A 24310-nucleotide genomic window follows, 5' to 3' on the forward strand; every position below is an offset into this window, starting at 1 on the left:
AATTGAATGAAATATTAATTTATATCAAGATTGAGTGGAAATTCGAGGAAAATAGAAAATTACCAAAATGTCCCTGAATTTTGGTATTTCTGCAATTTAGCCTGGTAAGTTCGTGTAACTTGAATTATATTCTTAGATGATTGAAATATATATATTGGATTGAGATATTGATTTGAATTATGAACATGAGAAATTGTGAATTGAATGAAATAGAAATGAAGCTTTGAATTACATTGTAAATATCGGGTCTCGTAGGCCCTATTTGTTATGAATATAATATTTCGAGGATATGTTGTAAAGAATTATAAAAGAACGTTAATAATTTAAAAGTTTTAATTTGGATGAAATTTTGTAACTCGGTTTAATACGTATGCAAATGTATGTCTTCTAGTAATGCCTCGTACCCTATTCCGGCATCGAATACGGGTAAGGGGTGTTACAATGTGACATCGCCAGATTCGGTCATAACGTTTAGACTGGGTTTGGGGTGTTACATAAAGACCGAGCAACCCTGCTACAAGAGGTAGACCACCTCGTAATCTCGGTAATGTAAGCGGTAGTCGGGGTACGACAAAAGATTCAACTGTCTGATCTAAAGCAGGAGCACCGGTTGGAACTTATGCTATTCGTGCACATGAGGATGCCTCTGCACAAAATTTTATTACTAGTACTTTCTCTTTTCTTGATACTGAAATAACTGCTTTGATTGATCTCGGTTCAACTCATTCATATATTTGCACGAATTTTGTAACTAGTAAAAATTTAGCTGTCGAGTCCACTGAATTCGTGGTTAAAGTATCAAACCCCCTAGGCTAGTATGTGATGGTGGATAAAATTTATAAAAATTGTCTGTTAATGGTACGGGGTTATTGTTTCCCTACTAATTTGATCCTATTACCGTCTGATGAATTTGATGTGATTCTAGGTATCGATTGGTTAACTCAGCATGATACCATGGTAAATTGTAAACAAAAGCATATTGGATTGAAATTTCAGAATGGTGAAATGCTTTGTATTGAATCAGATAAAATGGATGGGTTGTCTAATGTAATATCAGTCATGTCAGCACAGAAATATGTGAGAAAACTTTATGATATTTATCTTGCTTATGTGTTGGACACTAAAGTATCTAAGTCGGAGATTAAATCAGTGCTAGTGGTTTGTGAATATCCTGATGTGTTTCCCAAGGAGTTACTTGGATTACCGCCGGTTAGAGAGGCAAATTTGTTATAGACCTTGTACCGGGAACAACACCGATATCGATAGCACCGTACAGAATAGCTCCTACGAAGTTAAAAGAGTTAAAAACACAGTTTCAAGAACTACCTGATAGGGTTTTGCTCGACCTAGTTTCTCACTTTGGGGTGCACCGGTTCTATTTGTTAAGAAAAAGAATGGATCCTTGAGATTATGCATCAACTACCGTTAGCTCAACAAAGTCACAATCAAGAATAAGTATCCACTGCCTCGTATTGATGATTTGTTTGATCAGTTGAAAGGTGCCATAGTGTTCTCGAAGATTGATCTCCGTTTTGGTTATTATCAATTACGAGTGAAAGACTCGGATATGCCAAAAACAACATTCAGAACCAGGTACAGACATTATGAATTCCTTGTGATGCCGTTTGGTTTAAAAAATGCACCTGCAGTGTTTATGGATTCAATTAATAGAATTTTTAGACTGTATTTAGATAGATTTATTGTGGTGTTCATTGATGATATTCTGGTATATTCTCTAGATGAGACTGAACATACCGAGCATCTGAGAATTGTTTTGTAAACTTTGTATGATAAACAATTGTTTGCCAAATTTAGTAAATGTGAATTTTGGCTTCGGAAAGTTGGTTTTCTAGGACATATAGTATCGGCTGAAGGCATCAGAGTTGATCCAAATAAAATTTCAGCAATTGTTAACTGGAAACCACCAAAAAATGTATCTAAAATCAGAAGTTTTTTGGGATTAGCCGGATATTACCGAAGATTTGTAAAAGAGTTCTCAATGATAGCTACACCAATAACACGGTTATTACTGAAAGATGTAAAATTTGAATGGACCGATAAATGTCAGCAAAGTTTTGATCGGTTGAAAGCCCTATTGACTAAAGCACCAGTTTTAGATCAACCTGAATCGGGTAAGGAATTTGTGATTTACAGTGATGCATCATTGAATAGTTTAGGCTGTGTCTTGATACAAGAAGGTAAAATAATAGCCTATGCATCCAGATAGTTAAAATCACCTGAAAAGAATTACTCGATACATGATTTAGAATTGACAACTATTATTTTTGCGTTGAAAATTTGGTGACACTATTTGTTCGGTGAAAAGTGTCATATATTCACTAATCATAATAGCTTAAAGAATCTGATGTCACAGAAAGATTTGAATCTGGGACAACGTAGATGGCTTGAACTGTTGAAATATTATGACTTGGTAATTGATTATCATCTGGGAAAAACAAATGTGGTTGCAGATGCTCTAAGTACAAAGTCTTTGTTTGCTTTACGAGCAATGAATACCCGATTGTCATTGTTTGATGATGGCTCAATCTTAGCTGAGCTAAAAGCTAAACCGATGTTTCTACAGCAGATTTGTGAAGCTCAGAAAAATAATATTGAGTTACAAGCTAAACGGGTACAGTGTGAATCAACTTCTGATTCAGAATTTCAAATGGGACCTGATGATTGTCTGTTATTTAGAGGCAGAATCTGTGTACCGAAGAATTTAGAACTTGTACAAAAAATTTTGCACGAAGCTCATAATGGTACTATGTCTATTCATCCGGGAAGTAATAAAATGTATAATTATTTGAAAAAGATGTACTGGTAGTAGGGAATGAAACGTGATATTTCTGAATTTGTATCTAAATGTTTGATATGTCAGCAAGTTAAAGCTGAGCATCAGGTACCTTCAGGATTATTACAGCCAGTTACGATACCGGAATAGAAATGGGATAGAGTTATTATAGACTTTGTATCAAGGTCACCCCTATCTCCGAAAAAGAAATATGTTATTTGGGTAATTGTCGATCGTTTGACGAAGTCTGTACATTTCATTCCGGTACATATGGATTTCTCCCTAGACAGATTAGCAGAGTTGTATGTTTCAGAAATTATCAGACTACATGGAGTACCAATCTCCATTATTTCTAATAGAGATATGTGTTTTACATCCCGATTTTCGAACAAGTTACAAGAGGATCTGGGTATGCAATTATTAGTACCGCATGTCATCCTCAGACTGATGGTCAGTCAGAGCAGATCTTAAACATAAAGAGATAGAGTTTTAGGTTGGTGATAAAGTATTTCTTAAAGTTTCACATTGGAAGAAAGTTCTTCGGTTTGGTCGAAAAGAAAAATTGAGTCCACAATTTATCGGGTCGTATGAGATTTTTGAAAGAATCGGGTTTGTTACGTACCGATTAGCACTGCCGCCAGAACTTGATAGAATTTACAATTTTTTTCATGTCTAATCTAATAAAAATGACCAAATTGCATCAAACCAGTATAAGTCCCATTGAACCTAAGATATGCGATGGATACAAATGACATTGTCATTAAGGGTTTCCGATTGGTTGTGGTCTTGCATGTGTTACAGACACACCATAGCTCTTACGAGCGTCCTGATATTTAGCTCTCACAAGCTTTCCGTTATATAGTTCTTGTGACATTCCCGATTAATGGCTCTCTTAAGCTTCCCGTTTGTGGCTCTTATGAGCTTTTTATTAATTGACTCTCCGAAGCTTTTCGATAACTGGCTCTTATGAACTTCCTAATTAATGGCTCTCCGGAGCTTTCCGATATTGGCTCGCTTGAACTTCCTGATTATGGCTCTAATGAGCTTCCCATTATATAGCTCAGAGGAGTTTCTTGTTACATGGCTCACATGAGCTTCTCGTTATATGGCTTGAAAGAGTTACCCGCTTATATGCTCACATGAGCATTCCTAAATATGAATTGATGGATTACAGTTTTGTACACTTAGTGTGTACTACTCATGTATCCATCGATATTTTAAATGATTCAACGGGTAAAGTTCTGATATGTGACAATTTGAGTTCATGACAAATTATTACGGAAATATACTTGAAATACATTGATATAATTGTACTTGTTACAAGGACACATGATAAGGAAAGTGTATGAACATGGAAATTTGATTATTTGTGAGCTCATACATGTTTATTGATATTTATATGAAATACATAACTGACATAATTGTTGAGGATATGTGTTTAGGCTTTTGGCCAAGTTGTTTAGAATATGTTTTGTATGCTTACCTTATATGTGAAATAATGGTAAGTTAAATTCCATGTTATACGATCTTATTAAGTATTAAATGCTTACTCTGTTTTATAGTAATTCAGAAGCTCGTTGGGTTGGAAGCTTGACAAAGATATCTCACACTATCCATTAGACTATTTCAGTACATATAGAAAACTAATTTTGGTTATAATGGCGTGTATAGAGAAATTTGGCTAATATTGGCTTAAAAGTATTTGGTTGTAAATAGCCATTGGAATGGCTGGAGTTGGACATATTTTGATATGTATATATATGTATGGTTTCATCATGTTTGTTGTGTATGGTATGGTTAAATGATAGATAGTTTGTAGGCATGTTGATGTATGAGCTGAGATAGTATATTTGGTATAAGTAAGCAAATAGGTGTTTTGATTAACACAGTAAATTTGAATGCTAAAATATATGCGGTATATGACGTGTTTAAGACTTGGTTTTGGCTTAATTTAAATGTCTTGTATTGGTTTGTAAATGTGTTAAAATGTTAATGCAGGTGGAAGACAAATTTGGTGAGAAATGTGACTTGAAAATGGCCTATTTTCATCCACATAGACGTGTGTCTCACACACAGCCTAGCACATGGGCTTGTGGTTGGTCGTGTGTCATCTGCATCTTTAAAATTTTAGAATAGAATACTCAGAATTGTTCACACAGCCAAGCACACAGGCGTGTAGATTGGCCGTGTGATCCCTTCACCTTAATTATGCAAGTCAGTATGCTCACACGGCCTAGTACACGGGCATTTGGCTTGGCCGTGTGATCCAAGTCAGTGAGCTACTAATTTTGGACACAGGCTGGGACATGACCATGTGTCCCTATTTCGAATACCCACACTACCTAAGACACAGGTGTGTCTCTTGACCGTGTGAGACACATGCCCTGGCCACACGGGAGTGTGTCCCTTGCACTTTGGAAAAATTTTGATATTTTGCGAAAATTCTTTTGAGTACCCGATTTAGTCCCGACTTGTTTCTAATGCATATTTTAGTCCTTGAGGGATCATATAAGGGACAATATTATTGGTTTTGGTTGATTTATTATATGAATGTTAAATTATATGAAATGTTTGTTATTTGTTCTATAAATTTCGGTAATACTCTGTAACCCTGTTCTGGAAATGGAATCAGGTTAGGGATGTTACATGAGTACTATCAAACCATTAAGTTAATCATACCATGATTCGATGCCATACAACCCATATTGACAATGTACTTCATAGATCAATCTGTTAACATTCACAACATTATTCCAGACGCTCAAAATAATTGATATTCAGTTTTCATAAAATTTCAGGCGAAGTCATTATGCAACTCAGATATGAAAAATTCCAAATAACTTTGATTCAGTTATATCACCATGGCGAATACTTTATTAACATCCAGATACACGGTTCTTTTCAAAAGCACCCTTTAAACTTATTTATTTATTTCACAGATCATACTCAACTCTTAACCTTGAGCAAATCAATACCTTATCACAGCCAAACTTATTACAGGGCTAACATAATTTATCCATATCTTACCATAAAGACTAATACACAACTTACAAGGCATACATGACAGACCACGCCACAAGGGCCAAACAGAAAGTGCCATAAAGGCATCATATAACTTACCATCATCTCAAGCACTTACAACCCCTATGCAAAGCATGTACTTAAAGCTTTACTGTTCACAGAACTCTTATAGTCTTACCCTTTCAGAACTTAACAAGTAAAGCTAAAACACTTACCCGAAGATGAAATATCCAGTGATTAAACCCATAATTGAAGCTTCTAGCTTAATGAGAAAGAGATACATATATACATTTAAAGAAAGAATCAGAGAGTAATATTTTTAAGGAGGAAGAAGAACTTCCTTCAGAACCTTTATCTCATATATATAATCCATTCCCCTTACAAACATTCAACAAGTGTCATTTAAATTCAAAGCTTGTCTCTCTTATTGGCCTACAGGCTTTAAAAGAAACATAAATAAAAATCCTGCATAATAAATATTAAGACAGTCATTTTAGTTGGTTCCTAACCAAGCACTTTATAACCCAATGAGAACAATACTAATACAAACTGGACGTATTATACATTTGGCGATAAATCATATTATAATTTACCTTTTTGTCCAGCTAAAACCTTTACTCTTTGCCTAATCAGAATAATATAAAATAAAATTTCCACTTAATTACTCGGCGTATACTATGCATCCACAAGTATACGCCACAAGAAACAAATGGGCGAATTACAACCTGCCAAACACATATTCTTTCACTACCATACACCTTATCCTTGAACCTGTGCGAACTGGCATGTGAATCTAAGTACAAAAGATGACTTAGAAATTAATTTATTTTTTCAAATTATTATTTAACTTATTGTAATTAAATAATTGAGTTTCGAGGTGAGAATTAAATTAATTAGTTATCATAGATTTGTTGAATAAAGAAATTAAATTAATTCCCTCATACATTCTAATACAATAAAGTTGTCATGACTTTAACAGGACTAGAATTGAGTTAGGAAAATAATTTAATTGAGAAATTACTTTAGTTGAGTTAAGTTAATTAATTAATATTTATTTTGGATAATAGAAAATAGTTGTTTTAGTTTAGTTAATTAATTAATTAATTTAGTTAAGTGTATTACTGAGTTAATATAATGGGTCAATCAAACACTAACTCAATTGTGAATTTACTAAAATACCCTATCGTATATAAATTAATTGATATTGTATGAAAGTGTTATTATCTTTTTCCATGTAATAAAAGAATAAAAATTCGAACTTCAAACATCATACATAATAAACATTTAACTTTAAATGCATTTCTTACATATTTATACCTAAAAAGGTAAAATGTGTACTTGTAATTTCATAAGATAAAATAAAATAAAAAGTTTGATTTGAAAAGTAAAAAGTTAGAAAGGGGTGGCGACGGTAAAAAGGTAAACGAACAGAAACATCGAGAACCATTTCCAATAGATATAATAAACGACAGCGTATAGCTCCAAACATGAATTTTTCTATAAATACCTACTGTTTCAATCAGTGTTAAATTATTATTATATTTAGTGTTTTCTCGGTTGGCTCTTTCTTTTTTGTTTCTGTTTCCTCTCTTTTTATTGAAAAATTAGGGTTTCCGTCAGCGGTATTGAGAATCAATGGCGTCGACTTCGAGGAAGATAATGTTGAGGAGCTCCGACGGAGAGACTTTTGAGGTGGAGGAAGCGGTGGCGGTTGAGTCGCAGACGATCAAGCACATGATCGAGGACGATTGCGCCGACAACGAGATCCCTCTCCCAAACGTCACCAGCAAGATCTTGTCCAAAGTCCTTGAGTACTGCAAGAAGCATGTCGATGCTGCTGCCGACAAGGAAAAGACTCCCGATGACGAACTCAAGGCTTGGGATGCTGATTTTGTCAAGGTTGACCAAAATACCCTCTTTGACCTCATCCTGGTCAGTTTCCCCTCTTTTTCCCTAATTCCTTTTTCCGTTCACAATGCTGTTACTTTTAGAGCTGTTTGGGTTAATTGAAATCGTCTGCTCATCTGTTTATTGCTCTACTGTTACCGGACATCGCTTTTTTCCCTAGCGTTTTTTGAATCAGTTTGCACGATCCCAATCAGGAGGCGTATGGTGAATAAATTCCCATTGATTCATTAAGACACATAATTTACAAGCTTCAAAATTTATTCATTTCGTGGAAATACCGGTGTATTGGTCTTGATAATGGGAATTGAAGTATTAAACGTATAGATTGTTGCTTATTTTGTTCGGGTTTATTTTCTATTCGTATGGTAAATCTTTTGATATTGGGATTTGCAGGCAGCGAACTATCTGAATATCAAGAGCTTGCTGGACTTGACCTGCCAAACTGTGGCTGATATGATAAAGGGAAAGACACCCGAGGAGATTCGCAAGACCTTCAACATCAAGAACGATTTCACCCCCGAGGAAGAAGAGGAGGTTAGGAGGGAGAATCAATGGGCATTCGAGTGATAGGAAAGCCTTTAAATTTAATGTTGATATTATTATAGTTTCTATGCTTTTCTCGCTAGGTTTTCAAGTTGGGGAAAAAAATTAAGAACATTGGCTTTCTTTTGGCTTATTTTGTTATATGCATTAGTGTCTTCTATTCTAGAGGATATTTAATATGAACTTCTCCCCTCCTCTATTATCATAATATAATTAGAATTTCTTAATTTGCATTGCTATTCTTTAGTATTTTTGTTGTTTCTGATCATCTCACTTTTATTTAACTTCTACTTGGGAGAAGTGATGTGCAATGCATACATACATATTTACGATATATAATTGAACCAAATGCATATTTACATACATTATACAATCCGAGTTCTATGAATCATGTGTGCTCAAGTTTTTTTTTATTTTTGGGCAATCCTTTACCACCTTTAATGGAAGCGTAGAAATCCTATTTTAGGGAGATTCAGTTTAAGGGTATATTTAGCCTGACTATTCAAAAGCCTTTTGACAGCAAAGCAGCTTTAGAATGTGCTTTTCAACCAAGAAAATGACTGATCGGTGTTTTCCAAAAGGACCTTACAATGCTAAACTAGCTCCAGATTGAAAGATAAGTAAATTTACCTCTCATGGGACCTACTGGCCCTAATCTGTAACTTCAAATGGTTTTACAGTGTTTCATTGGTTGGATTTACAATATTGTACTTGCATGTATAAAAAGTTATGAAATTAATAGCAGCTAAATCTAATCCTCCCCATGTTTTCAAGTATCTTGGTTTTAATGTAAGTCTTGCAAACATGCTTGATAGAGTTTTCATTTGATGATATGATTTTGCAGTTGTGAGTAATCCTCTCTTGAGTAAAAGCTTTGAAGAGTGCTTAAGAATATCCTCTCTCAAGTAACATTAAACTTGCATGTTTTTCTTCAACATTGTTCAAAACAGGAATAAACATTGATATCTCAATATACCCCATAAATTTAAAAAGCATCAGAACTGGTATTATTAGTTAATATGCCCTCTTAGGACATCATCTATCAATAAACATTAATAACTAAGTAATTAAAGGGTTTTTTGTTTGGTTTATGTCCATCGCATCTCTTCATACTTTATCTTGAGCAACTTTCTCTCTTCTTCCCACTTGTCTCTATCTTCATTATATTTTTCTTTCAAAGTGCTTTTAACTCTATCAAAATTCTCCTCCTTTTGCAGCAACTTTTTCTTGTACTTATCCTTGTATTTCCCTTTGGCTTTCATTGCTTCTTCCTCTTTGAACATCCTGCAAGTCTCACATGCAACTTGCACCTGCATGCTTCCCTCTTCACCTTCTTTTTCATTCTTCTTCGCTGTTGTCCTTATTTCTACTTCCTCCTTTTCTCTCATGCTGTTGTAATTTCCTCCCTCAATGGTACCCTGAAACAATACATTCAGGAATATCAGATCATGCATGCAAATTCAATCCACCATAATGATAATAATAATAAGGCACTTACGCTTTTGTTTAAAGATCTTAACTTCAAGTTGTGTAACAGAGTGGAGAAAAGAGCATAAATATCCTGGAGAAGGAGCTTGACCATGTAAACTACGAAATCATGCAATATCAATGCGACGAGCGTGGCAATAAAGTGCTGTTTATTACCATCTACAGCAAAGTAAAGCAAACACATTAACAAGGTTCGGTCGAGCCAAAACCAAGTCTTCTTTTCTGCATCCATCACTGAGATATCACTCTCCAAAGAACCCTCTATTCAAAGAATAAACACAAAATGGAATATCACAGCGTTTCGAACTGGACAGTGCGTTTGTTATTACATATATATATGTGAATAAAGTTAAAAGGGAATAAAAAGTTAACCCTAAACCTAGCTTGGAACTTACGATATTCCTTACAAGGTGACCTTAATTGAAGAGAAGCCAGAGGCTAACACCTAATGGTGGATTGGACCTTCGTGAAATGTTGGGTTTTCTAATTTCATTACTTTTCTTTCCTCTTTTAGGCCCAAATGTTCTCTCCCTCCATTTCTTTAACAACACCATCAACAAATTTAAAGGTTACAATAAAATTAGGGATTTAGTATTTACAATAAATAAAATTTAAGTGAAATAATTAATACCATTAGTGCTTCTTAACATGCTAATTAAGCTACTCTCACTTAATAGAAAAAATTTGATAAAAAATGATAATAAAAATTTTGAATAAAAAATAAAAAATAAAAAATACATAGACAAAATCCAAGTAGATAAATTAGTAGCAAAATTTGGCCATATTTAAACCTTATCTTTTAAAGCTTTCAATGGCCATTTGAAAAGACTAGTGTTCTAGTGCAACACCAAAATTGAGTTCAAACCCAAGTAACCTCTACTTCCTGCCGTTGTAAAAAAATAATTGAAGCAAATGTGAGTTCATAATATTTATGAAAAACAATGAAATATATAATTAAATATAATAGAGTTTAAAAACTTCAAAAGTGATAATTGAAAATCTAACATGCGATAGACATATGATCATTTTTTTAATTACGTTTGTGAAGCTATTCACAACATGGTTAAAACAAAATCTATACATTTCAATCACCCAAAAGAATGCCGTATATATTCTTATTGTTCAAGATTTGTCAAATCTCTAAAACTAAATTTTTTTAAAAAAAAATCATAAATTCGATTTAAAAATCAACCGAATGTGGAAGATAATAAACTAACAACTCATAATTTTATTATATACAAAAAATAAAAAAAAAAGGTGAATGAAGAAGACAACATGAAAACACAGAGCTTTTGGCTTATATCACCTTTTATTTTTTTATTCTTCTTTCTTTTTTCATCAATAAAACAAAAATGGCAGCTTCCATCAGAAAAATTTATACAATAAAACAGGATATCAGTATTCAGTAGTCATGTTCTGAAAACAATAAATTATAAACTCATTGCCAAAACAGAGTATTTGGGTCAGATTTTCACAAGCCTTTTAAAAATTATTATTTATTTTATGATTATGATTATATATGTTATATGTTGTATACATACAATTATCAGAGACTTGCTTTTGTAATTTAATATGTAGAGTATGGTGTTTGGTTTGCCATTTGCCAAGACAACTGTTGCCATCATTTTTGTTACTTTTTTTTTCTTTTTAGTCTTTAATGAATGATTTAAGGGACCACTAACTTCATTTCCACCATCTTTTTTTTAAGGGAAAGGGAACATTCCTGGTTTTTATATATATATTATTTAATTGCATTAAGCTTTTTTAAATTTATCAGTTTTTTTTTTATATGTAAACTGTACTTAAAATTAATGTTATATCAATGAAGTTAGTTTGTCATTCCAATAAGTCAATTAGATGTAAAACACAATTCAAATATGTATTTGTTGTATGAACAATTTGGATACGATGTGATAACGAAAACAAGTCATGTCAATAAGATTTATGAAAGCTATATATATACATACATATATATTAACATGATATATTCGAACTCTTTATGTAATAGGTACACATATGTTTATAATATGATTGACATGTAAATATGATTCATCTTAGATTTAAGTTGATATTTAGTGTCTAAACTAAACAGAATGAGCTAAGTGGTATAATTCTTATACTTTTAGAATTCAATTGGAGGATAGAGAATATTTTATGAATTAACTTTAGGTATATATTTTAAACTCACTTCAGCTACACAAGTTTAAAAAGAAATTTGAATACGAAATTATATTAATCATTTGGGAGATAAAATTAATTTTATTAAGTGAAAATGAAAGACAACTTTTTTGGAGTCAAAATGAAAAATAATTTTGAGTTTGAAGAGGAAAAGGTTTGTTATGATATTTAGTATTACTAACCCATAACTCGAATGGCAAAGACGATGATTGCAACTTTTTACATTAAGATTAAATTTCTTACAAGAACAGAGATAGGCTTTATGTAGTTTGATCAACGAACAGTGAGACAGTGTCACATGTTATCAATCAAACATACACGCGAACAGGTATAGCAAGGATAGTGCTCGCTGCAAACAGGAATGGATGGTCAAGTTTTGGATTTGGACGTGAAGGATAAAGACAGAATTAAAAAGACAAAAGTGACAGAGGTCACGAAAACCTTGCAGTTGTTTTATGATGATGTGGATAGAGTGGTAAAAATTTCGTCGGCATTGGCAGAGGAGGAAAGAAAAGATTTGCTCCACTGTTTAAGGGTGAATTCTGATGTTTTTACGTGGTCGGCTGCAGACATGCCTGGAATGGATCCTTAAGTAATTGTTCACAGGTTAAATATGTTCCATGAAGTTAAATCAAATAAGCAAAAGAAAAGAAAGCTTGCTCCGCAGGTTGTAGAAGCAGTAAAGCAAGAAGTAGGGAAACTGTTGCTAGTAAGATTTATTAAGGAGATGGAATACCCTGATTGGATTTCGAATGTTGTGATGGTGAAGAAGGCTAGTGGAAAGTGGAGAATGTGTATTGATTTCACTAACCTTAATAAAGCATGCCCTAAAGACAACTTTCATTTGCCCTCAATTGGTAGATTGATGGATGTGTGCTCAAGGCATAGATTCATAAGTTTTATGGATGCGTGCTCAAGGCAACTTACAAGATGATGGTTAACAAAATTCTTAAAAATTAAATCGAACATAGTGTCGAAGTTTATGTTGATGATATGCTGGTGAAGAGTTCTACTCTAAGGGGGTATGTTTAAGATATTTTGAAGGCTTTCGCCATTCTGCGAGCTCACAATATGAAATTGAATCTGGAGATGTGTGTTTTTGGTGTAAGAGCAGGCAAATTTATAGGCTTTCTAGTTTTAGAGAGGGGAATAGAGGCAAACCTAGAGAAGATTTAGGTTATTTTGGATATGCCTCCCCCGAGGACTATCAAGGATACCTAACATCTAACGGGGATGGTGGTTACACTTAGCAGGTTCGTCTCTAGAATGGCAAACAAATGTTTACAGTTCTTTAAAGCCTTGAAAGCTTCTTTTACTTGGATTGAAAAATGTCAAGTTGCTTTCGAGAAGCTTAAGTTGTATATTACATCACCACTTTTGATGCCACCTCGCGTGGGGAAAATTATGTATCTTTATTTGGCAACCTTAAATGAGACAGTAGTAGCAATTTTAATCAGGGTAGGAGTTTACCAGTTTCCGGTGTATTATGTCAACAAGGTGTTGCAGAATGGCGAGTAAAGGTATTTAAAAATAGAAAAACTCACTTTTTATCTAACTATGGCAGCTCGCAAGTTGCATCCTTATTTTCAAGCTCATCTTGTAAGAGTCATGATGAATCAATCTATCAAGGATATTCTGTCTAGAGTAGATACTTCAGAAAGAATGACAAAATGAGAAATTGAATTAGCTGAGTTCGATAAAGAATATGCTTCAAGAACGACGATAAAGGGCTAGATCCTAGCCGATTTTATAGTAAAGTGATCTTTTGATAAGTCATCAAATCTTGCAAATGCAGTAGTTAGCTTGTCACTAGGGGAAACAAGTTCAGTTACGAAATCAAAGTGTTGGGCAGTTTATGTTGATGGCTCCACAACAAAGACAGGGTCAGAAGCATGAGTTCTTCTAGTTGATCTCGATAAAAATAAATGGGAGTATAGACTATATTTTTTCTTTTAAACGTCTAACGATGATACGGAATACATTGTATTAATATCAGTATTACAATTAGCTCAGTAACTAGGAACAAAAAAACTAATTATACATACAGATTCTGAGCTTGTAGCAAAACAAATCAGTGGGGAATATGAAGTAAAAGAACCAATCTTGAAGAAATACCATTCCATGTCAACTTAGTTTCTTACAAAGTTTGATAAAGCGCAAGTCAAAAGCTCTTAAGGAGGGACAACACTAAGGGAAATATTTTATCAATGTTGGCATCATCTGTTATCATTGAGCAAAGAGAAAAAATCTTGGAAGAATATAAAGACGTCCCAAGCTATGACATTCAAAAAATCTTTAATCTGAGCCAAGAAGAAACATAGATGACCCCATTATCCAAGCCTTGCAAGGAGATGAGCACCACCTTAATAAAAGGAAGCTTGCCAAGTTGCAATATAAGGCTGTAAGGTATGACATCATTGTTTATATTTCAAATACCAATTCATTTGCAAATTATTCATTTTTTAGTCAATTAAAATCATTTACTTTATTATACAGTTTTTAGGTATACCCTTCTAAATGGTGTAATTTATAAAAATGGGTATTTTCAACCACTGTTGCGATGTCTTGCACCATTGAAAATTGAGTATGTGATAAGAGAAATCCATAAGGGAATTTGAGGTGATCACTTGGGTGGAAGGCTACTAGCACAAAAAGTTCTTAAACAAAAGTACTATTGGCCAATTTTTTGTAGAAGGACATATACTATATGATTCACACTTACTATGCTCGACAAAGATATGCTCAAATGCACCAATCATCAGTAGAGCCTTTGCAAATAATGTCAAGCCCTTGGTCATTTACAACTTGGGGAATAGATATTTTGGATCTATTTTCGATAGCTACAACACATAAGAAGTTTATAATGGTTATTGCAAATTACTTCACTAAATATATAGAAGTTGAAGCTTTACAATTACGGAGAAGCAAATAGAATCCTTTTTTTGGAAGCCCATTGTTTGTAGGTTTGGCATCATACACTTAATTATAATAGATAATGGAATCCAATTTTAAGGATTTTTTTTTTGCAAAGATCTACATATTACTTTGGCCCAAAGCTCTATCAAGACACCTCAAATGAATGGTCAAGCAAAGACAATGAACAAAAAGATTTTAACAACTCTGAAGAAAAATGTTGATAAGGCTAAATGTGTGTGGTTAGAGGAATTACCAAGAATTATTTAGGCCTTACGAACCTCACATCACACAACAACTAGAGAAATTGTATTCTCACTTATGTATGAAACAGTGCCATTGATCCCTGCTAAAATAGGTATGTGATCCCATAGAACAATCCATTTTGATAAGGATGCTAATCAATAGGCTATACGACTCAACCTCGATCTCATTGATGAAATTAAAGAGGCAACAGAAGTCAGGTACGTGGCATGAGCTCAACAAGTTGACCAGTATTATAATTCCAAAGTTAGTAACAAACAATTTCAGGTATGTGATCTTGCTTTGAGGAATACTGAAGCTAGTTTTACGGTGTCGCGGTAAAGAAAAGTGGCTTCAAATTGGGAATGACCTTACAAAGTAGTAGAAAAGATAGACTATAGAGCCTATAGAATAGCAAAAATAGAAGGTCTTATTCTATCGCGAACATGGAATGCACGCCACTTAAAGAAGTATTATGAATGAATGATTTATTTTTCTTTCAATAAAGAAGTATTATTTATAAATGATATTTATTTTATTTTATGAATAATTTTATTTGAGTTAGCTGATCTTAGATCGTAACTCTGAACAGCTTGTTGATTTAATATTGCAGCTGATATTGTTAAGGCTCGCTGATTTAAGATCGCAACCTAAGTTCATTCGATTTAGAATCATGAACAAATTTTATTTAAGTTAGCTGATCTCATATTGCAACTCTGAACAACTCGTTGATTTAAGATCACAGTTGATATTGTTAAAGTTCACTGATTTAAATCGTAATCTAAGTTCATTTGATTTAAGATTGTGAACAAATTTTATTTGAGTTAGTTGATTTCATATCACAACTCCAAACAGTTCACTGATTTAAGATCGCAAATGATATTGTTAATGTTTGCTGATTTAATATAGCAACCTAAGTTCATTCAATTTAAAATCGTGAACAAATTTTAATTAAGTTAGCTGATCTCGAATAGCAACTTCGAACAACTCATTGATTTAATATCGCAATTGATATTATTAAGGCTCGTTGATTTAAGATCACAAAACTAATTTCATTCGATTTAAGATTATGAACAAATTTTATTTGAGTTAGTTGATCTCATATCGCAACTATGAACAACTCTTTGGTTTAAAATTGCAGCTAATATTGTTAATATTAGCTAATTTAAGGTCGTAACCTAACTCCAATTAATTGAAAATTAAGGACAATTTTCTTGGAGTTAATGGATTTCACAAACTTTGCTTCTTAGTTCATTTAGGTTAATAACTCAAATGCACTGTTCACCATTTAAAACAACTATGAATTTTTTCATTTCAATTTCAAAATATCAAGTACAAAAAAGTAGATAAACTATGAATTAACATTGCTTTCTTGAGGATTGGTGGGTGCTTCATCTTTTTCTTTAGCTTCTCATTTGTTCTTATTACCATCACACTCAGCTGTGGGAGCTACGCTAGTTTCAACAAGAGCTTCAACGAAGTACAGATTACTTTTTCACTTCTCCATAAATACTTTTTCTGCTACTTCAGAAGGAAATTTGACGTCAAAATCCAACTGAGCACCAATGAGCTCGTTCATAACATCAAAGTTGACTCTACGAGCATCAAAAGGTCCACCAGCCACTTGAGTATGTAACAGGAAGTTAGATTTCAAATCGGGCAAGTAATCTTAGAAGCTTTGTGTACTATCCCTTTTATACTTCTCCAAAGCTTCCTCGTGACTTTTAACTAAGTTAGCTATAGCAGATTTGTGTTGTTCATCCATGCTTTTTAAGGCAACCTCCAACACACTCTTATCAGCTCGTTCACCTGTGATCTCCCCATATAATTTTTTAATGTCTTTTTTGGCAGGGAAAGATGTTCTTATAACCTCTTGTTCTGCTCTAGTAATTTCTAAGTATCTTCAACCATGTTCACATGAAGCTCGCGAGCTCTTTCTAAAGCTTCTAGGGTAGATTGGTGAACATTTTCAATTTCTCTCTTTTTAATCTCTAATCTATTAATGCCCTCAGCGAGCGCCACGTTGACCATACCAGTCTCGGCTAAGATCACTCGCAGAGAAAATGCTAACTCTTACAGCGAAGGTTTACTTGTACCATTGAATGACTCAGTGGGCAGATGTGTTTCTTGACTTCTTAAGATATACAGGTGTTTTATTATTTTATCACCTCATTGGGACTAAAGGGAAACTTTTGCATATTGAGATGCTCTCGCCATAGAAATAAAGTCCCCTTTTCACTACCAGAAATAATGAACTTCATAGAACCATTAGGGGGCCATGATCATCAACAACTCCAAAGACGCCAGTTGTCTGCTTTGGTGCTAGTGAAGAGTTAACAGGAGTGATTGGAGGAGATGGACTTGTAGTAGGAACTGTTGTGATAAAATTTACGTTATCAGATATTTCAATGCGATCATTTTTTCTTTCGACAAAGCTCCTTTACTGGGCTACCTTCATTTTTGCTGCTTAGTACAATGTCAGCTTCTCCTACAGTAGTCTTTTGCTTCTTTTTACCTCTTTACACACTCTACATATAAGATAGCACATCCATATATTCGTTGATTTCTTTGGATAAACTGGTGGATTCCTTAAGATTTTCTTCAACACCACGAGTTGTGTCTGCACCATCAACAAGTGTAATATTAGCACTAACAATTAACATAAGAGGGTTCGCACCACTCTCTATATTCATTGAAGATTTCGAAGACCATTAATGAGGCTTTAATTTACAAAAACTATAAAAAATTCTAGGCTCATCTCTATTTCCCAACAGTATGAGCCCTAATTCATCAGTGGCTCTATGTGGCCATGCGAACTGTGCTGGTAGTTCCATCATCAACATCAAGTTGCCTCCATCCATTAGTGCTTAGATTTAATAGGCAATACTAAAAAACATTTTTCACAGTTAGAATTTCCTCCAAGTCTAGCACACGACCCTGGTGTAAGTCTATAATATTGTCCTCAGCCTATTTTTGTCATAATATATTATTTTCTTGAACACATATCTTTGCTAGGTATTGACCACTTGGTTGGAAAGTCAAAACCACTATTGAGATTGTATTTAACTCGTATGTACTTGCAACGGTTTAAATAAAGGTTAGAATATCAATTCGTAATAATAGATTCCACGTTTTCGCGGGGAGTGAAGTAAAATAAACCTACCGAACCCCTTCGGTTGTAGGCCTTTAGTTGATACAAATTTTGAAAAATGGCAATCAACGACATTTCATCACGCCGACTAGATTCAATAAAGTACGCCATCGCGATCCACCAAGAAAAATCAGACAACTATCCTGAAGCTATTTCGTATTCATCAAGAAGATGACAGAAAATAAGGGTGAATGGTAAATGAAACTTTACTTCTATCACGTGAAAATGGAGTAAAAAGTTACCGTCGTTGGTGTTGCTCAAACGATGTGGTCCATCAGGGATTAAAAAATCTTTAGCGAAGTTTAGTACTTGAATTTTTCATATAGCCAAGGCTCGATTCATTTCTTCCACCTTCGTAGAACAAACATAAGCCTTAACTTCTATTGGACTTCTCACTTCATGGTGTCTCAAAGGATTATTTAGAACCATGTGACTACTTTCTCTGGTTCTGGCCATGGATCACTAACAAAACTAGAAACAAAAATGGAAAATACGATGGGAATTTTAGGGAGATTACCTCTAAAATTACTTTTATTGACAATGGTTTTTTTTCTTCAAAGTATCATATTCGAATAATGAGATTTTCTAGGGCTCCGGTAACCTCCTTTTAAAAGGGGTTTTTCACAATTTAATGATTCATATAACCAAGAATGAGGACACAATCTGCTACACATAGCTATATTCTTTCTTCACTCGTGGCGAAGTATATGTTGCAAATTAAGAATGTACAACATACTCAACAAGTTTTTCAACAAATTTTTCTTTATATTATTTTTTGACTTATAGAACCAAATTTCAAGAAGAGTCACTTTATAACTCTTCTTGAAACTAGGCGGGGAATAAATTGTTATGATATTTACTATATTGACCCACAACCCAAATGGATCCGGGTCAGACTTTATGCGGTTCACATATCGAGCTTGCGTGATATTGAGTGTTCGCAGGAAGGGCACTTACACCTTCCTGCGAGATCACATGTGAGATTGCACATGGGACTGCATAAACACATGTTAAGTCTAGAGTAAGATCTATGTTGGCATGCATGAAGCCTACCTAGATATCACGTTAATGAACAATAATTATATCTTATAAATACACAGCTTCACCTACCTAAAGGATATATAGAAATAATCAACAAGGTTGAATGGAATTAAAGTAGAAACTATGAAAAGGTACATTAATCCAACCTATGAGAACCTTCAATATCCTAATAATTAAATATAAAAGAATAGGTTAAAAGGAATGCCAATCTTTGGGTCCGTTTGATTGCCAGTAAAATGTTTTCCGTAAAATAATTTCTGGAAAATGTTTTACTTTTCTGTAAAATGATTTACTAGAAAATATTTTCTGGTGTTTGATTGAATCTGTGTAAAATATTTTCTACTGTTTGACAGATTTCTTAAAAATATTTTTCGGAAAAGTTGTTTTTACATATATTAATATATATTAATAATTTTTTACATTTTAAATTGTTTTTACATATATTGCAATGATTTATTTATAAATAAATAAATCAAATTAAATATATAATAATACTCAATTATTAAAATATAAAAGCATTGTAAACTACTTCTGAAATTTACTAATTAGTAGTGAATCAATTGTAGTGATCTCCTGATGAAATTACGCTCAGCATAAAAGCAATTACGAGAAATGAATTCAATGCCAAAGTACAAGATAAATGGAACCAGTCATTACTTGGTATGAGGTTAATGCTTGCAATAGAGGGATCAACACAATCAGTTGATAACTTTAAGAAATTGATTCGAGGTCAATTATTCTTCTGAATCATAAAATGGGAAAAAGAACAATAAAATTAATGATACTGAGACAATAAAAATTATAACAGATGATCGTTTATCTTGGTCTTTCAGATGTCGATGTTTGCACTAAAGATGCAGCAACTCTCATTAACAGCCCATTACCGCACAATTATACACAAAAGTACCTGCCCGTGCCTTGACAGCAAGCACATTCCACTCTTGTCCATCCCTGTTTCCCTCATCTGGATTCCAAGAATGCAGAACAATTACTCCATCATCATGCCCTCCATGACCTCCAGCTCCTATTACTAGTAAACTGTTTCTGCATGCTTTAAATGCCAGCCCCCAACCGTAGGAAGAGTCCGCCCTCACAGGTAGTCTCTTCACAACACTCCATGAGTTATTAACCTTATCATATTTCTTAACCTTATCACAACACTTCATTATTTCTGCCCTCCTGGTCCAAGCTTCTAAATCTGGAGGTGTGGCAATGCAGAAACAGAACTTTATAGCTCTTAGTAAAACTGATCAAAACTTCCTGCAATTAGTACCTCAATCCAAATTGATTGCCTAGGCCAGCCGCATTGTGCAGTAAAGAGTTAAGCCATAACAAAGTAAAATTTATAACAAACTTAGTTATCTGATGATACTTAGAGAAAGAGGGATGATGAAATGTTGAACCAAAAACTAAATTAAGCAAATTGAGCTGTTTCAGAATTGAATGATGCGCATTTTGGTTCTGAAGCAATATACAGTATGTAACATCATCAAAAAGAAAATAAAAGAATGAGACTAGGAATCTTTAAGTTCCAGACAAATGGAAGAACTGCTATAGAATATACTCTAAGTAAGAGAGGAATATGCCAAATGTTGGGAACATAATGAATATTTAAGATGTTCGCAACCTGTGAAGAACCAGAAGGATAAACACAATCCTTAGTAAAGATGACCAAACTAACTCAAAAGAATACAAACCAAATTTTGCAATCAAATTTACCTCAACGTGACAAAATTGTGAAAGTTTCATCTTTGTATTATCCAATAATGGCTGTAAGTCACCAACCAAAAGGGTGTATTTACCATCAATTTAGGACAAAGCTCAGATCAAGAAAACAAAGAAATCAAAAGGATATCCAGTAAGATAAGAGAAAACACAAGCAAACCCAAGGGCTAAAGCTGAGAAAATGCAATTGTTCACAAAATATTTCTATGATATGAATGCTACAGATACAATGCCAAGTTTTATACGACAAATTCAACAGCAGTTTGCAGCAAAACTTATGCAAGTAAAGCGCCAACATAATGCCGCACCCCACAAATATGATAATGATTACATAGGTTCATGCCAACACATTTAAAAACTAATAAAAATGCCTAAAAGTGCTACAATGAGCCAACACAATAGTACTCCAGAAAGATAAAATGCAATGATGCAATTCCCCAAACGATTCTAATGAAAAATCACCTACCACAAGAAGTACATAGGAGGCAGTGTACCTGAGCTAAGCAAAATGTAAGCAGATCAGGAATTAGAATGACATGAATGAGGCAGAAGTTATCTTTCCCTGAGGAAGAAAATGAAAATTATTATGACACATGAGGATTAATATCCAAATATACCAAATAAATTGATATAGTCTCTTTGAATACTCCATAGATGAAGAATCAAATGTTCTAGATTGAGGTTTAACAAAATAGGAACGGCTACAAGACATTCCCACTAATCCCATTTGAACAAATAATGTGTGAACTTAAAGACTTTGAATTTTTGCTCATTAGTTGTGTCTTGGCCACCACCACCATTACCATATCTGAATTATTTCATTACCACCAACAAAAATCCAACTTGCACAGTTCAAGGAAGATGAAACGGTAAATAAAAAAAACATAAAAATTAAAAGAGGGATTAACCAGCAACCAATTGGGCCAAAACAACATGTTGCTTCTAAAAAACAACCACATATTTCTTCCTTTTCATTCATACCTTCGAGAGAGGAAGATGAACGCCATCGTCGATTGGTGCAGTGTAGATTTCGACAACGAAAGGCGGAAAGGAGGAAAATCAAAGATGAATGCCGGCGGTTGGTGTTGGGAACCATTGCTGGCTGGCGGCAAGCACTAAATCAGGGTGGGAAGAAAGGGGGAAGGGGAAGAGGCTTTGGGTTACATTTACTGCTGAAGAGAAAAACTTTGGAAAATGTCTTACCAAATGATAAACGGTAAGACATTTTCCTAAAATGAAGAGTTCTTTTCTCGTGTTTTGGAAAAGCTTTTACAATGGGAGTTTATTTTCCACCAAACAAACAGTAGAAAAGGAGGAAAATATTTTCCGTAAAATGTTTTACAGGTAAACAAACACAGCCTTAGAGGTAACCCTTTGAGTTTCAAGGTTAAATTGTAAGAATTGAAATATCTTTTAAATACAATTTTAATTTTGAATTTCATGAAAAGAGAATATAGTATTAGAAAATGTTTATCTCTTAGATCCAATTTAACATCAAATTTAATTAAAATCTAATATAATTAATAAGCACCTTACAATCTCTTAAAAAGAATAAAAACACCTTTATGTACCCACAAACTCTTAACAGATAATTATATTTGTTTTATAGTTAGCCACTTGCATTGAGAAAAAAATTGCCCCAAACCCACACTTGAGTTTGGTCCCTCTAATACTTTATTTACTAATATATGGTTGGAGTTAGATAAGATCATGCAATCTCCTAAACCATTATATTCTTGCATTAATAAAATATTAATTTACCCCAAAAAAAAGCACTTAAATTCCTATGTTTTGTAAAATTGTTCATATACTGTAAACGACAAATCCCAAAAAGTAAAAAATAAATGCATTTAGGAAAAAGCTTTTATCTCACTTTTTTACCTACTAAAGTACAATCCACTTAGTTTCTTTAATCATATTTGGTCTGTTATTTATTTTCAGTTAATCCCAGTTTTTTTCAATGTATGTGAAAACAAACACTCTGATTCTCTGTCAATTTTTCAGACATCTTTATTTTTTTATTATTTTCTTTTTCTGGCAGATGATTCCCAGACTATGATTTCAACTAACAAAGATCCCTATTCCCTTGCCCTCTGATTCTCGGTTGAATTTTAACAGATTCCACTTTCCACTCAAATTATTTCACACTGCTTTATTTTTTAAATTATCATAAAAATGTTTCAATAATAGAAAAAACTGAAAAATTAACCTAGTTATTGACGAATAGGTGAAACTAATTTGTTACAAGTAAATTGCTGATATTTTTCTAATTCAAGTCAGTGGTTTAACAAAGAGGTTGAATATTAGAGCAACTAAATGGATTAAATTCTTATAAATTAATATTGATGGACAAATTTGTAATTTTTACAAAGTAAAAGGATGGAATTCAATATTAAACCAGAAGTTTAAATTCTTTTGAGGCTAAACTAAAGACTTAAAGTTCAACGTCTAGATAATCAAATTAAATTCGAATTTACGGCGGTGGTTAGCGTTACTGTTTTCTCCATTAACGCAAAAGCTTTCAAGTAACTTTAACACTATTCCGTAACTTGGTGGGTTGGTGATAGAAAAGTTTGGCTTTGGCCAATGACGGCTGTGATGACAGACAGTGGCAAAAATCAGGAAGTGTGTCGTCAACGCAAGTTCGTAAAATGGAAATGGCCGAGTGTTTGGCATTATCTACTAGATATACGCTACATTTTTTTTTCCCAATAACCAAACAGAAAATTACAAATATTAAAAAAAAAAGAAAACAGCCTTACCGCTTGAGGGTTTGCGGCAAATGGGATTGAGCTGAGGTCATTTCCGTGACCTGCAAAAGAAAGGAAAGGATATTTAAAAATCGATGTAAACTAAATAATTAGTATTAAAAATCGTCACATCTCAAGGAAAGCAACCACAAAAATGAAATATAAAAAAATTCGGAAATTTTGAAAAAGCAGGGGAATTGAAATCTCTTTGGGAAAATAAAAGTAGGAAGGAGGAAGTTTTCAAAAGCAAAATGGAGCCCACGCTTTAAGGTGCTTTAGGGGATTTCAAATTTCAGGGTTAATCATAATTACGAAATAAAGAAAGAGAATTTTGAAAACTAAAAATCAATGTGACCGTTTGATGGGGGAAAGGGTGGCGGGTGGTCCACCTCTTCCTTACCGTTCGTTCAACGGCTTGCTGTAGAAAAATCTGGAAACATCTAGCCATTTTCATGACAAAGCTATCTTATTGAATGTTCTGGATTTTTATTTCATTCCTATTTAAATTGAATTAATTTACTTGAGCAATTGGTACCATCTGAGGCAAATATTGAC

General features: G+C 33.6%; 3 protein-coding genes across 6 annotated transcripts; 1 reads left to right on the forward strand and 2 right to left on the reverse strand.

The window, feature by feature from the left end:
* Window positions 1-7305: 7305 nt before the first annotated feature.
* LOC107922577 (SKP1-like protein 1A) lies at window positions 7306-8493 on the forward strand. Its single transcript, XM_016852667.2, has 2 exons — window positions 7306-7747; window positions 8117-8493. The coding sequence occupies exons 1-2, from the start codon at window positions 7451-7453 to the stop codon at window positions 8288-8290; spliced, it is 471 nt and encodes a 156-aa protein (XP_016708156.2). The 5' UTR covers window positions 7306-7450; the 3' UTR covers window positions 8291-8493.
* A 679-nt stretch (window positions 8494-9172) lies between these two features.
* LOC107922576 (uncharacterized) lies at window positions 9173-10062 on the reverse strand. The gene is made up of 2 exons (XM_016852666.2): window positions 9765-10062; window positions 9173-9684 (listed from the first exon to the last, which is right to left on the reverse strand). The coding sequence occupies exons 1-2, from the start codon at window positions 9984-9986 to the stop codon at window positions 9355-9357; spliced, it is 552 nt and encodes a 183-aa protein (XP_016708155.1). The 5' UTR covers window positions 9987-10062; the 3' UTR covers window positions 9173-9354.
* A 9871-nt stretch (window positions 10063-19933) lies between these two features.
* LOC107922473 (F-box/kelch-repeat protein At5g60570) lies at window positions 19934-24010 on the reverse strand. 4 transcript variants are annotated; one of them, XM_041087463.1, is made up of 4 exons: window positions 21987-24010; window positions 21500-21567; window positions 21000-21050; window positions 19934-20478 (listed from the first exon to the last, which is right to left on the reverse strand). In XM_041087463.1, the coding sequence occupies exons 1-4, from the start codon at window positions 22099-22101 to the stop codon at window positions 20473-20475; spliced, it is 240 nt and encodes a 79-aa protein (XP_040943397.1). In that variant the 5' UTR covers window positions 22102-24010; the 3' UTR covers window positions 19934-20472. The 4 variants fall into 4 exon arrangements, with proteins under 4 accessions (XP_040943397.1, XP_040943396.1, XP_016708015.1 ...); XM_041087462.1 differs by having other exon boundaries at window positions 19934-20526; XM_016852526.2 differs by having other exon boundaries at window positions 19934-20907.
* Between the last annotated feature and the right edge of the window lie 300 nt (window positions 24011-24310).

This window comes from Gossypium hirsutum, chromosome D01, assembly GCF_007990345.1.
Source record: "Gossypium hirsutum isolate 1008001.06 chromosome D01, Gossypium_hirsutum_v2.1, whole genome shotgun sequence".
In the NCBI taxonomy this organism is placed as follows: domain Eukaryota; kingdom Viridiplantae; phylum Streptophyta; class Magnoliopsida; order Malvales; family Malvaceae; genus Gossypium; species Gossypium hirsutum.